Source organism: Bicyclus anynana, chromosome 2, assembly GCF_947172395.1.
Source record: "Bicyclus anynana chromosome 2, ilBicAnyn1.1, whole genome shotgun sequence".
Taxonomy (NCBI): Eukaryota; Metazoa; Arthropoda; class Insecta; order Lepidoptera; family Nymphalidae; genus Bicyclus; species Bicyclus anynana.
In genome coordinates, this window is record NC_069084.1 from 10,904,915 (window position 1) to 10,920,115 (window position 15,201).

At 32.0% G+C, this 15,201-nt stretch overlaps 1 protein-coding gene across 1 annotated transcript in view; it reads right to left on the minus strand.

The window, feature by feature from the left end:
- Nucleotides 1-15,201, minus strand: part of LOC112043224 (calponin homology domain-containing protein DDB_G0272472) — an 88,010-nt gene that overhangs the window by 30,797 nt on the left and 42,012 nt on the right. The window contains exons 2-3 of the mRNA XM_024078537.1: nt 14,128-14,200; nt 13,680-13,920 (exon numbers count right to left, since the gene is read on the minus strand). Coding sequence (XP_023934305.1) covers nt 13,680-13,827 — 148 coding nt within the window. The 5' untranslated portion in view covers nt 13,828-13,920; nt 14,128-14,200. The remainder of the gene's footprint in view (nt 1-13,679; nt 13,921-14,127; nt 14,201-15,201) is intronic.

Genomic DNA, 15,201 nt, shown 5'->3' on the forward strand with positions numbered 1-15,201 from the left:
AACGCTGTAAAATAATAAACACTCACGATAGTTAAATTCTTAAATAAACAAAATAAATTATTTATTGATTTGAAAGTCGCCAATTTATTTTGCAATTTCACGCACAACTCATTATTTCACTTAGAGGTCATATTGTGAATTCTTGTTGAGAACAACCTTGTTTTAGTCATGGTATTTATATACATTTGTGTCAATAGAAAAGTACTTGACTCACTGTGACTAAATAACCTATTACATACTTATAACCATCTAGGTTTACTAATATTAAAAACAGGTAAAGTTTGTGGTATTGTATAGGGGTAATCTCTGGATCTACTGAACCGATTTAGAAAATTCTTTTACCACTAGAAAGCCACGTTATTTGTTAGTAACATAGGCTATATTTTAGCCCCGTATTCTCACGGGAACGGGAACTATGCAGGTGAGACCGCAGGGCGTTGGCTAGTCTATCATATTGCCAAATACATAGGTGTATTTCTTCTACTGTAACGCAAAATTGTCTATGCATTTTTTGTCAAGTTCTGTGAAGAATACAGATGACTCATTGAATGCAATTCTATTGTATTTTTTATAACAGCTTGATAGGTGATTTGATCTTGATTTGTATAAGTATGTATAGTAACAACATGCAACTGAGCAAATTAAAGCCTATATTTTTAAGTTAGACAGAAAATTGTCTCTACATTTTACTTTTAATCCGGAATTCATAGATGATTTCAAGGTAATCTTTCTTGAACAACCAGGAACAATGACAAAATCATGACAACTAACAGAGTGGGTAGCTAGTACAGGCGTTAAACGTATTATTAGAAACTAGCAGACGCCCGCGACTTCGTCCGCGTCGAATTTAGTTTTTCACATATTCCTCGGGAACCATGGATTTTTCCGGGATAAAAGTAGCCTATTTGTTAATCCATGCTATAATATATCTCAATACCAAATTTTAGCTAATTCGGTTAAGTAGTCGAGACGTGAAAGAGTAACAAAAGAGAGTTTCGCAAATCTCGGGAAAGAAGGATTTTTTCGGGATAAAAAGTAGCCTATGGGTTAATCCAGAGTAAAATCCATTTCCATTTTAAATATTAGCCAAATCGTTTCAGTAGTAGCGGCGTTAAAGAGTAACAAACATCCAAACATACATCCAAAAATCCATACAAACTTTCGCGTTTATAATATTAGTAGGATAGTAGAATTCCTACCGAACCCTTTAGAGAGCGGATGATTAAAAATAGAATCAACTTTTTAACAAACGATCTGATTCAAGAACAAATAACCAGAGATACGTCATTCACCCGACACCGACAGACAGAAGGTCATTACGACAAACGGTAGCCGAACGCTTACATAAGCAGTAGGTACTAATTCACAACACAATATCGTTATTGATTGCAAACTTCCTCGCTACCTACTGTTTAAATAACGTCGAGCAAAATATTGTCTATGATTCTTAAGGGGGTGTCGCTCAAACTATTGGATATTATTTTTACAACAAAATTTATGGCTAAGTTTACAAGCACTTTCAGGCTATGTTGTTGTGGCGATAAGCAAAGTCGAAACTTGGAATCTAGTTACAAGGCTTGAAAAACACACCTTGTTTCGAGAAGAGCACAAAGCTCACTCAGGGTATTGCGTTAGGGGTGGTAAGTAGTCTAATCTTACCATCCTTTGACAAACCCAAACATTTCTGTATAATTTTTGAGACCAGACCAGCCCAGGCAACACAAACACAAGCTAGCGTCTTCGCCGGCGAAGACGAGGTCCCCGATATCTGACGTCACCCAGACGTGGGTTTTCTAACTCACGACCTTGGGGGCGTCCGGACTGATACACTCAGGCCAAGGTGATTGCTTCCTCAATGGCCCTTTAAGCCTGGGTCTCATCAGGCGATGCTTCTGTGTTGCCGTAGTGGTCTCGTATGGAGCACATAGAAAACAAATGAGCCCAGAGTTGTTAACATCCGGCCAGTGAAGAGAAATATAGACAAAATTTCGTCCAATGGCGTCGCAGTTGTCCCAGTTCCATCTGTTTCGTACCAACCGTTGCGCCGCTATTGGTTTGTCTATTTGTCTGTTAGAAATAGATTTCTCGCATGTTAGCAACACACTAGGCGAAGTGCATGGGAAGCACCGGTGCGTTCTTTGGAGATCCCGGAGTCTATCATTAGGCCCCGAAGGGAGGGAGGGAACGCAATATGCACAGAGGTTTTGGAGAGAGCTTTAGTGGTAGTGCCAGTTAACCTGATTCACCCCTAAGAAGTCAGGTTTCTGGAGGAGATTAAAAAAAATCCCGAGGTTTAAGCGTTAAAATGTAACAATCAAATACACTAGACAAGTATAATAACAATTATATTAGTTATAGTTCTCTATACTTCAAGTCTAGTTCTGGTTCTGTATTTACAGTGAACAAATATAGACGTACAGACAATGTCGGTTCTAGTCAAAATAAATAATATACATAGAGATGACTTCGCACGATAATTGGAATGATTTGGCTTCGTATATGCACATTAGATTAGATCTGTGAATTAACACACGGAATCAAAATTAACACATTTTGGAACCGATCTTCATTGTTTCCTATTAGACTTTTGCCAAGGTTTACTATTGCTTGCTATACGGTTGCAACTTTTAACACGTAAAACCTAGTAGACGGAGAGCCAGCGTCAGCTAGACCTTCGTAATTTTCTAAAAGCTGAGTCTGTCGGCTCCTACTATAGATGAGTACCGTAACCAACTGTGAAGTCTGGACCGTAGTGGTTTTGGTAGATAGCAGGTTTCAAGCATCCAGATTCCAGATCCTCAACCACCTAAGTATAAAATATTTATATGAGAAATGATATCCCCATTCGCCAGACAATTGGATTCATGGCAACCTTTCGCTAGAGACCCTTGAAGCTTCAAATTAAATAGTGTTTTTCGAAGGGTTGCTGCGAAGCTAAGTGACTGACTGAAGAATATAATTCCTCATATTGCCACTTAAGCTTCGCAATTTAAATAAAAAGATCTAATCAAGTTAGCTTTTATGAGTACTTTGGCACCAGGAATCAGTAATTTTAATTGTCTATAAAAACATTGTTAAAATTCAATCATGGTTGGGTTCATCACAAAATTGAGCAACTCTTTCTACATCAATGGTCCAAATGTAATGTCGCGTCATAAGTTGGTCAACAAGTCAGATGCTTCTTTATTTACATTTACATAACAACTTCCGGTGGTTAAAATAAGAACACGCGGCTGTTAGCGGTCTGCCTTGACTGCTTCCGGTCACGGCGTATTTAGATGATACATTTACTGTATTGAAAAGATTTATAATTTGTATGCGAAATCAAGCAAGTTATTCTAAAACCTTCAAGAAAGAAACTAACGGTTTTCAGATATTTGAAACTTTTGTTATATAATTTATACACTATATTTGAACTTCTTGCACACCTAAATAGCTGCACTGATGTGGGTTTTTGGCAGATAGATTAGAACTAATAATTGGTTCATGCTTTTTTCCGATCTATCCAAATTAGATCTATTTATAACGAATCTGAATTATATGTTGATCGGCATCTGAGAAACAGATTTTCATGCAATTTTTACATGTGAATTTAGTTTAACTTGGATTTATACAGACTTAATTTTATTGACATTTGATGTTGGTTTATTTAAGGTAGGGATATCATCAGTCGATATCGCATTTAATTACGCGGACGATAATGCGGATATTCTCTTAATCATACCTGTTGCTAAATTATTTATAACGAACCGAATGGATACCAAAATCGATGCATTTAAATTTACATAAAACGTTATTTAAATAAACATATACAAACGATATTACGTAATAATGTTAATCATATAATGTTTTTGGAATGTAAATTTTTTTGTTTGTTGTTTGTACATTATTATAAAAAAAAATTAAGTACCTAAATTTTATAAAGCAAAAGGTTTTGTTTACGGTATGAAATTTTATTTTCATTGCGCAAATATTTGGAGGCTTTAAAAATACCATAATAAAAATATATAGATACCTGAGTTTAAAATGCGTAGTCCGCTACGTCCAATAAACACACAATAAAGCAGAACGTTTCTTCTATATAGAATACCGTTCTTTTAATATAGTAAATGTAAGTATTTTAATCACTATCTAGATATTAATTACATTTTGTTACGTGACACTTGCTCTGTTACAATACATAAATATCATTGTCTGAATATTGGACCGTGATCGGCACAAGTTGTCAGTTAGACAAGGTCAATGTGAAGAATTCTTTATGTGGGACGTGTAACAATAGGTGTGTTGTAGACGGTGTTTTTGTAACATTCAGTAAATTATCTAACACGACGAACACCCGCGACTCCGCCTGCGTGAAAATCGATGTAAGCTGTCATTGTACGTAATTAATTTTAAGAAGAAAATGGGCATTGAAAGTTATCCTTAAAATATAGATATACGCTATCACAATTTTTTTGTGAATCGATAAAAGGGTGACTAGGGTGGGTCAGGCAGCGTTTTCTATAAAGGCTTGATTTTTTCCTGACACTTTTAATAATTATTGTGTCATATTTCAATCAGTTTACACAAAATCTAGTCAAAATATATAAATAAACCTGCCACATAAATCAATTGAAAAACGTACGAACATCCGTTCAGTCTTTGCGTTTATTTTATCCTTGCGTTTACGAACCTACAAGACAGAAAAATATAGTTACATGATACACATAAACTCATACTAATAATGAAACAACAATTAGCGACATACATACCTACTTTATGTAGGCAACTTATACGATTTGGTTAAAGGGACAAAAAAATCAACTAATTAGATATTGATTAGCAAAAAAAAAATCAAGATAGGTAATATCAATCATATTCTCAAGTCGTTGTCATTAGTAGATACTTATTTACTTATAAAACTTACAATGTAATAAAGTGTATTACTCAACCTATATTTATTTTAACTTACAAGATGGGTTTTAGTTCCGGTATAAATGGTGTTCTGTTGTTGTAATGTTTAATTGATGGTTATTGTAAATTTTATGTGGTTTAAAATTGTTGATTACCATCTCACCTCGGCACTCCGTGATCTATAATTAAGTTTTAACATCATCATGAATATAAACTTTTTTAAAGACTAAGTTTATAAGACTTTATTTTCATTCATAAAATTATGAACATAGTAATTGGTGATCTCATTACGATTTCTTTACAGCCCCTCTGTAGGCAAGTGGCACGTCGATTCTCTTTCTACAATCGCAAACGCTTTGACAACTAGAGAAACGACATTTGCTGTCGACAAGTCACGTGATCTGTCATTCCCATACATTTTTCTAGTTTTCGAAGCGTTTGCGATTGTAGAAAGGGAATCGGCGTACACTTGGCTACACGGGCAGGTTTTTCTGTAACAAGAACAATCCAAGACGAGACCAATTACCAATTTGCCAAGTTTGGATTTGATCGAAGTTCAAATTTGGCGTTTTGGCTTTAGAAAGGACAGAAAGAGGAACGAACTCATAAATTTTAAAAGATCCATATTATGAACTACGGGACTCTAAAACAGAAACTGTAATCAATCCAATCCTTGTTTAAATTAACTCTGCCTACGCTGTTACGAAAAAACCTGTTAGAAATCCGTTTTTGGTAAACAAATGCGAACTTAATGATAATAAGGCAGACATATTGTTTTATTGGTTGTGATTATATTAAAAGCTATTGTGTAATTTTGTACTATAATATTTGTATTTAAAAATTGTATCTACTTACTACAGATAAATTATAATAATATCTGGCAGTGATTCTCTATTACAATAAATTATTTCGTTTGTCACTAAATACTGTACTGTAGCTTTGTACCTGCAGAGTTTGTACTCTTAAAATAGGACATTTTTAGTTTCTTCCTTTTTTGTTTTATCTCCAAATTTGTTTATCTTGTTAACTGTTTATTATATGCTTCGCGTTTTACTCATTTAAGTTTTTTCCTACTAATATTATAAACGCGAAAGTTTGTATGGATGTTTGGATGTTTGTTACTCTTTAACACCGCTACTACTGCAGCGATTTAGCTGGAATTTGATATGGAAATAGATTTTACTCTGGACACATAGGCTACTTTTTATCCCGGTAAAATTCATGGTTTCCCATGGTTTGGATATGAATGTTTGTTACTCTTTCACGCCCTGACTACTGAACCGAATTAGCTATAATTTGGTATTGAGATATATTATGGCCTGGATTAACACATATGCTTTTTATCCCGGAAAAATCCATGGTTCCCGAGGAATTTGTAAAAAACTAAATTCCACGCGGACGAAGTCGCGGGCGTCCGCTAGATTAAAGATTTGATTTGTGATCTCAATGATAGAAATTTAAGAATAAAACCAGCCAAATTAAACTTGGATCATTCATCACGTCACCTTTAATCGTATTAACTTTATAATCTTATTAAAAAAACTAATTATAAATCTAATCTGAAATTAAATGCCAGTTGACAAGGTTCTGAAATAAATTCAATAATAAATTAGTATCTACGGATCGACACAACCAATTGGTTTTATCAGACTCGGTTAAAGCTTTCGCAAGATCACCGCAAATGGATCTTCCATCAATGGTCAGGTCAATGCCGAATCACATCTGTTCTGAACTTAAAAAGAAAAAAATAATTGAGTGCTGTCCCTTTTGCTTGTATTCGTTTTACAATCAATCAAGTGTTTTATTTTTTTATTACGATTTAAAAGACATAATAAGCTGAATACAGTACAATACAATGAACATTAACATTACATTACCTACATATATTTTGAAGATACTTGTAATGGTAAACATGAACGATATTCGGAGATACAAAATAGTTTTATGTTTGTACATCATTGGACCATATGGCGTGTCTATATATACGTAGAACATTATAACGTTAGTGCTGATACAATCGTTGTAGTTCACTGGGCTAAATATCATTTTACAACATGATATCATCTCGAAAATAATACAGAGGTGTTTGTGAAGTTGCAGCTTTAGATCAAGCACAGTCATCGGATACCTTTTTCGGTATGTCTGTTAAGCGTTGCCCACGCGAATGTAATGACCGCCGCAGGGCAACGTTCTTGGACCACTTTTATTGTTATTAGATGCTTACGTTAATAATGATGATCATATTATATTTATTAGCTTATTAGATATCTCTCGATCTAATGATCACGATGTAAGCTTTAACGAAGTTGCAATATTTCTTAGTTATTAGTATATTCATGTAAAAAGCTGTCGGAAACTTTTAATTTATTAAAAATATTGTTAAATCCTTTAACTATATCCAATAGGTCTAAATCTAAATATATACTAGATACCTATAATATAATATAACGTTTAGGTTAATGGAAAATGTAAAAGAAAAATAATTTAAGAAAGTGTTTTCCATAGTACTGAAAAAGAAAACTAGTGAAACTCATTCATTCAACGTCATTATGTTGTCAGAGTTAAGTACTACTGATATTATTTACATATTAGGAAAAAAATATATTTATAATAAGTAAAATTACATACAAAAACTATTACTTTCTATAATTTTAGTTTATATACAGATTAACCCATCACAAAACGAAACGGTATTACAATGAATACACTGGAATCGATGTCAATACGATTTACGTTCGATGTCAACACTGTTACATAAGCGCAATTACAACCGGTATGTACACTTGTTGAGTTTCAGCTGGAATTACTTCATGTAGTGTTTCAAGTAGGACTATGTTTGAGCGTAAATACTTATAACATTTCACTAGCCTGAACCCACGGCTTGTTTTGCCTACGTTGTGAAACCCACTTTCGAAACAAAATGGATTAATTAATAACAATGAATGCAATCATGTCTTAAATGTTAGTTTATCCTTCTTAAAGCGGCTGAGATATTTATATATTATCGCAAGATATATTTTTTATCGCAAGATAACTTGAAGTGGATTATTAGTTAGTTCGATGTTAAGGAACAATTTTCGTCATGATCGTTTTATGTTTTTTTTTTGCATTTTAGAAATTGACATTTTGCAAAAAACATTTTGCTCTTTTATCCTGTTCACTGTTGTTTTTATATCATACATTGATTATAGTCCGTTTCCCTTTTTTTTTTCTTTCAATTTTTAAAACAAGTTTTGTTAGTGCGTGGATGTTGTTTGATCTGCTACCACAACAAATCACCTGTATAAGATGACCGATATATTTGCTTGTTTAACCACAAACAATACAAATATACGTAAGAAGTTTAGAAAACACGGAGAAGTATAAACATTTATTTGTTATGTTTATATTGTTAGCGTTAATATTGCGTCAGTATTATTATAACCAAACAATTTAAAATAGCTACCTAATATAATTTTAAATTTATCTGTAACATTTTACTCTCCTACTACCACTTGACTCTACTGAAGTTGTCCTGTCTGAACGTTAACCAATTTCTCAATTCCAGCCTGAAACTGATTTTTTTTTTTTAAAAAAGAAAAGCTCAAAAGCTCAGAGAGAAATCGAACCCATGATCTGATGATCCATATGCACATTAGGTTAAATATTATATCGTTTTTTTTGTTATTTAACACTTTAGTAGGATACTTTTAACATCCGGCTTACTTTGAAAAAAAATCCTAGTACGTAGGTAAAATATGAATCAAATATTGACCAAAACGATCAGTCATCAGAACAAACACGCCTTTAGGGTTTAATTTAAAATGTAAGCAATATCTTATCCACGGTTAAAGACGCAGAAAAAACCTAGATCCTTTTCATGAAGCAAGCTTATAATAATAAACAGTAGGTAACTGAAAATTTCTAGTCAATTATATCTCGACTTGTGCCTTAAAGCTTGCCAAAACTTGATAATCCGTATTAAAATTAAATCACTGGACGTTCAAATTGTTTAAAATACCTACATATTAAAAATAAATCATGTGGTTTGATCAAAAACATTGGAAGATTTGTATCGTCAATTACAAACGGATGCGAAGCCATAAACTATAAATATCTTATAGTAAAAAACGTCCATACAAATTCTAATCTCATAGGAGGTGTTATATATAAGAACGATTAGGCGTGAGTAAGAAACCGCAGATATCATCAGTCTGCCGAATTCATTTCCAAGAAATAAGGCTAACTATCCACCACATAAAGCAAACGCCATAATAATTTTGGGAATACAAGGAAAAATATTAATAGACTCGATTTATTCAAATGGCGTTGTTAAGCAGTGAAAAGCTGAATCGTTTTCATCTTGAGACTTCCTGCCTTCCGGAGCAGTGGTAGAGTCACTAGCCAGTACAAACAGACAAATCTGACTTATCAAAAGTGCTTGTAAACTGAGGCTTGAAATAAATAAATTTTTTTGTCTTAGTAATTTTTATTGTAAATATTTACTTGTCTAATGAACTACTTAAGTAAATGGTCTTAAATTCAAAACAATACATATATAATTATCAAAACATTTCAAAAATAATAGATTGTGTTAAAATAAAAAAACTAAAGTATATACTCGTAATTAATCATTATATTGTATAATGCTCTAAATAATCAAAAATATTATCGTGCATATTATTTTTACGAATAAGTATAGTGGAAAGGCAGCTTAACAGGACTTTTTGTGTCTGATCTATTGATAGATAATTACCATCATTACGTTAAGTAGCTTTCGATTATTCTCTGCTTTTAATTAGTGTAATCTTTTGCTTATATTTAGTTTAAGTAATTTTATTGTTTATTCTGACCCATATTGTAATCAGGTAAGTCGTAGTTAAGGTAGAAACTAAAAAACAAATGTGGGGCAAATAAGTCAATAATTAATATGTTAGCAAGAATTTAATTTAAAGTTAAAAATAAATTCATATCACACATGTGTGTCACGATTCATTATCATTCATCTTTATCTTAGTTAAACGGTTATGTATTTGAATTTTCTTAAATATTTTGTAATATCATGCTCTACAAACTTAACGAATCTAATATAGTAATTTTCTAATTATTTAATTTAATATTATATCTATCGTGCTGTACCTACTTATTACAATATCTCACACTGTGGTTACACTATTAAAAGTTTTACGTGTGAAGGTCAAATACTAATTACTGTGTACACTAATCTAGGTCAAAATAACAAACAAACCCTGTTTCAGAACAGCCTCTTAATACTGGAATGTCTCATTGAGGTCATTGGATATGACAAAGAATTCTTCTAACACCAGCAGGCTAATCCACTCACTATCTTTGACTTATCTTAGTTGACATATACTAAATTGAGATTTTAAGTATCAAATGTCATCCGGTGCCTATCTTCCGACTCTTCGTGTATATCATAAAGTATAGGTAGATGACAATTTGCAGTTGATTTGATGTTTATTTTAATAGGTTGTTAATAAAGATCAAATTAGTGAATATGCCAACGGTAAGTTCTGCACTAAGCGTTAGCGTGTCTTGCTGTGTTCACAATTCCAAACAAATGTAACTGGTGACAGTAGCTAAGCAACTATTACGTAATGAATCAGTATCGACATAGTCGCTTGCAGATTTGCGAAATTTGTTAGACAAACTCAAACTACACAACGTGAGAGGTGATAACTTAAAGCGCATTGTACTAATAAATATCTGTTCATAAAATGTATAAATATTAGACTTTCGTCAATTTCTTTTTAATTATTGAAATATAATATAAAATTGGCATATCCTTCGCCACGTGGTTGCACAGGCGTATACATGTGGGTTAACCAAAGATTACAGTGTATTATTGGAAATAGATGGGCTACTCGAACTTTTTTCGGAACGAATGTGATAGCGATAGACTAGATACGGTATTTTTAGTATAGTAAAAAGTATAAAAATAATGATGCATATTTTTTGTAAAGGAGAGACATTTTTGATTTTGTAATAGTTGAAGAAACCTATTGAGAAATACAAAAAAAAGACAAAAAGTTTTCCTTTGTTACCCCGGGCTCGAACTCAGGATTATTATATTGTACATTTGTTATGCACTACTAGGCCAAATGACTATGTAGAACATCGTTGAAATTAATGTACACTTACTGTTTTTCTTTAATAATCCCTTTGCTTTAGAAATACAAACACATGCTTTCTATTACGCGTCAAAATTAAAAGGATAAATAATTCTTTTTTTTTCGGTTTTTTTTCCGTACTTACACGGGTTTAATCTCTAAAAACATTCTAGTACGTACACATCGTATGTAATTGTATTTACTATCCTGGAATCTTAAATCTAGGATGTAGATGGCGCTGCTTCATAAAGATTTCACGTTCTTCTAAGTTCCCATGGCATGGGGTTAACTGTACCTGTCTTACGTGATATTTCAGACTATGATCAGCGTTAGCTTTAGCATTCTATGTTCTGTGCTATAATCTATCTAATTGCTATATATTATACAGATACGTCAACCATTTCCAAGTTGTAACTGGTGTAACTAACTCTATTTTTTACTTCTTAAAAATTAAATAAACTTCAAAGTGTAATTAGACAGTCATCATTTTTTTTATTCCGGATCGAAATTAACATGAGATAAGCATGACAATGAATTGATGATCCATTAAGCAATGATAATTGACACTCAAAGTAGTAAAAAAAGTAAACTAATCTTATTCGTATTGTCACTAATAGACGTCAAGTGTCCTTGGCGATTTAATATAAAGGTTACACGCGACTGTAAAAAACCGCCTGCCTGTCAAAAACAGTAGACTTCGATGAAACAGACATGCTTACATCCTGTGAGATGAATAGATATAAACGCACATTTGGTAAAAAATAATCATTTACTAATGACAAATAAAAACTACTGTGGAGAATAAAAGAAACTAAAACAGGTCCCGTAGCCATGTGGTACGTCGATTCCCTTTCTACAATCGCAAATGTTTCGAAAACTAAATAAAATGTATGAAAAGACAGATCCGAAAACATGATCACGTGACATTTCGATAGCAAATGTCATTACTCATTACCATACATTTTTTAATTTTCGAAGCGTTTGTTGTGAGATTTTAGAATTAAAATTTAACATTATTATTATATATACAGAATTAAAATACAACAGATAGGCCATAATTGATTATTTATGTGGATGCGATTTCTAAGTCAAATCTAATCAAACATTTCACAATAGATATAATGATGATTAACATGAGTGATTTGAAAAGACAATTGTGAGACCCGTTTAGTATTAAAAACGCTTCGCCTGAACCACCGTACTAAGTTGTTTTTCTTACAAGAAGTTCAACCTTACATAATGTAGATGTTTTTTAAACATATAACAACAAAGGCAAAAACTCGATTGACGATTAAATAACAAGAATTTTGGCAACGATGAGCAAAAACAGCTGACACGAATCAGGGTCATTCCGATCACGATCGTGACATAGATCGTAATCGTGGATGCAATAAAGATAATATGATTTTTTGTCTTCACAATCACGGGAACTGATACGAAAATGAAAGTTTACGATTAATTATAATTAATCAATCAGATAATAACTTTTTTATCAACTCTACGAGTATTAATCGTGCTTTAATTTAAAGACAGCACAAAATCAAAATTAAGAGACATTCAGATTCACTAACAAAATATATTGAATTAGCAGAACCAAAAAAAGGTAGTGAATCAGCAAAATATTTAAAAAAATTAAAGCATTAGAGATTTTGTACAGTTTATTTATTCTAAAATAAAAGAAGAAGGTAATAAAGCTTTACACGAAACACTTTAAAACTTGGTAACTTAAATCATGCTCAAAGATACAAACACTGAGTTACATGCTATACATATAATTAAACAACACAGAAGCTTTCTACAAAAAGAGAACTATTAGTCATATAAGTTAGTCAATTCATTAATAGAATAAGTGCCTAGAAGTTTACGGTTGACGCAGTTTCATTTACCCCAAATGTTATGAAAAAGGATTATAATCATTAGTCGGTTAATCGGTACCCCTTACAGAGACCAGCACTACGGAAATGTCCATTTATTTGCAATGTTTTTAAAAGTATTTAAATCCTAAATATTAATCTTTGTTGTCAAGTTTTTCCTACTTAATACGATACTAACCTAGATGTCAGTTTATAAGGTAAACAAAAATGATGTAATCGTTATAAATATGATTGTTACGAAATTTATTAATAATCATCAAAATGTAACTGTTATACAATTTTAGCTTATCACCATTTCCCTTGATTATTTATTAATTCAAAAGTAACACAAAATAAGAATAGAAATCGATTTATATGGAAACGTACTGGTATTTAGTTATGACACTAAAACATATTATTCTATAGCTGATTTAGCGTCAAAATCAAAATATGTAGTTTTTTTTTTCTGACAGCAACAAAATAAAAATGATAATCGATTCTAGAACAGTGCTATACTTACTACAATTTATTAAACGACACGTCACAAAATGATTTAGATTAAGTGTCTGTTAATAAATAAATAATAAAATGCGGACCATCTCTATCACGGCCAAATACGCCTAGATGGTAAAATATTTGCACATTTACATGAGCTAATTAATATATAAATCAAAATTAATTACATTTTTCCTTTTATATTTTAAATAGGTGCCATTTGAATACGTTTCAGTCTGATTAATAAATAAATAAATGACAGAATAACATTGCAAACAAATAGACTCCCAAGGGATATCAAACGAAATCCGGACCATTGGTCACTCACCGAATCGTTTCACGTGTACGTCCCTATTAAATGACACCGATCTCTGTTTTCCCTCTTTCTCCTTTGTTTCGGTACCTTTGGTCTCGGTTTTAGCTACCCCATCGCTAACTTGCGCGGTCTCTGCCTTGATACCAGTTTCATTGGACATCGGTTTCAGAGGTACCGGTGTTTTGGTACCTCGGTTGGCGATTGGTATCGACTAATTCGACGATTTCAGTTTCGGTGTCATCGACATATTTATCTGTAAATGTTGGTAACTGTATAAAGTTGTAGTGTTCTAGTTAGTAGATGAAGATATTAATTAATTCAATAAATTGAGAGCCATAACTTTATGGCAAATCCAAATAGTACATGTAAGCTACATTACTGAATTAATGAAGTGTTTTATTGATATAAGTAGTTTGATTTAAATCTATGATGGTAAATGTTATATTGTATGAATTCTTACCTCTTTAATCTATTCCCATATCTGCTTTCTCTTTTATTCAAAATAATATTTTGATACGCAGCCGCATCATGTTCTGAAACAAAAATAAATAATCTGTAAGTAACAATAAACTTATTTGATATCTATAGTTTATCAAGATTATTCTATTCTTCAACGATTGTTCACTCTTTCTTTATATCGATTGTTAACAAATACTCAGCACTAACAATGAAATATCCAAACGTTTTAGACAAAAGATTTTGCTATAGTAAGTTATACTATTAAACATTAAAAAATCCAATTTAATATATGTCATTTTTGTCATTTTTAAAGCGTCTTTAATATTAGGATATAAATATTTGTTTCTGATTACAATCTCTTTTAAAAGTACATATTCTGTATCAACACGTAATAAATATACTCTCTATAGTCTAATGTAATTTCTATAGTCGATTACTATAAATATAAACTTTGAACCTTCTCAGCAGGAGAACGATCAATAACTAATAAAGTATTGCTAAAGATAAATGTCTATAGTAATAAAGCACGACATCAACGTTTTAGAAAAAGGCCGTGAATGAAGTGATCTGTCCATAAATAAAACATTACATAACGTTAGCAGAACTTGGTTCAACAGCTTTTTTGTATCTTTTGAGTACTGACAATAACGTGGACATTGTAAGCTCGTCAGATTCGCGTTAAAAATGTCCAAACTGTCAAAAACGCGGTTTAATCGATGTCTTCTTGTAAATCATTAATCACACACATCACTGAGCTTTTGTTCGAAGCAGATAATAATCTCTAAACATGAATACATGCAGTAATGTTTTGCATTTTTCAACGGTCAATAATTTTGTAATATAACTTGCGATATAGTTTCGTCAACCCATTACTCGTAATGAGGTAGATACTGAAGAGGTTATTACTTCATGTGTAAATAGATACAAACATTAAACTTCGTATTGAAATAAAAGAAGCTCCTTGTATAATGATGACTAAGCAAATACATTTATTTTTTAATGAGTTGGGTTTTAATACTTTTCGGCATATTTAGGGGTAATGTCCATACTTATTATAACCTTAAATCTATTAATG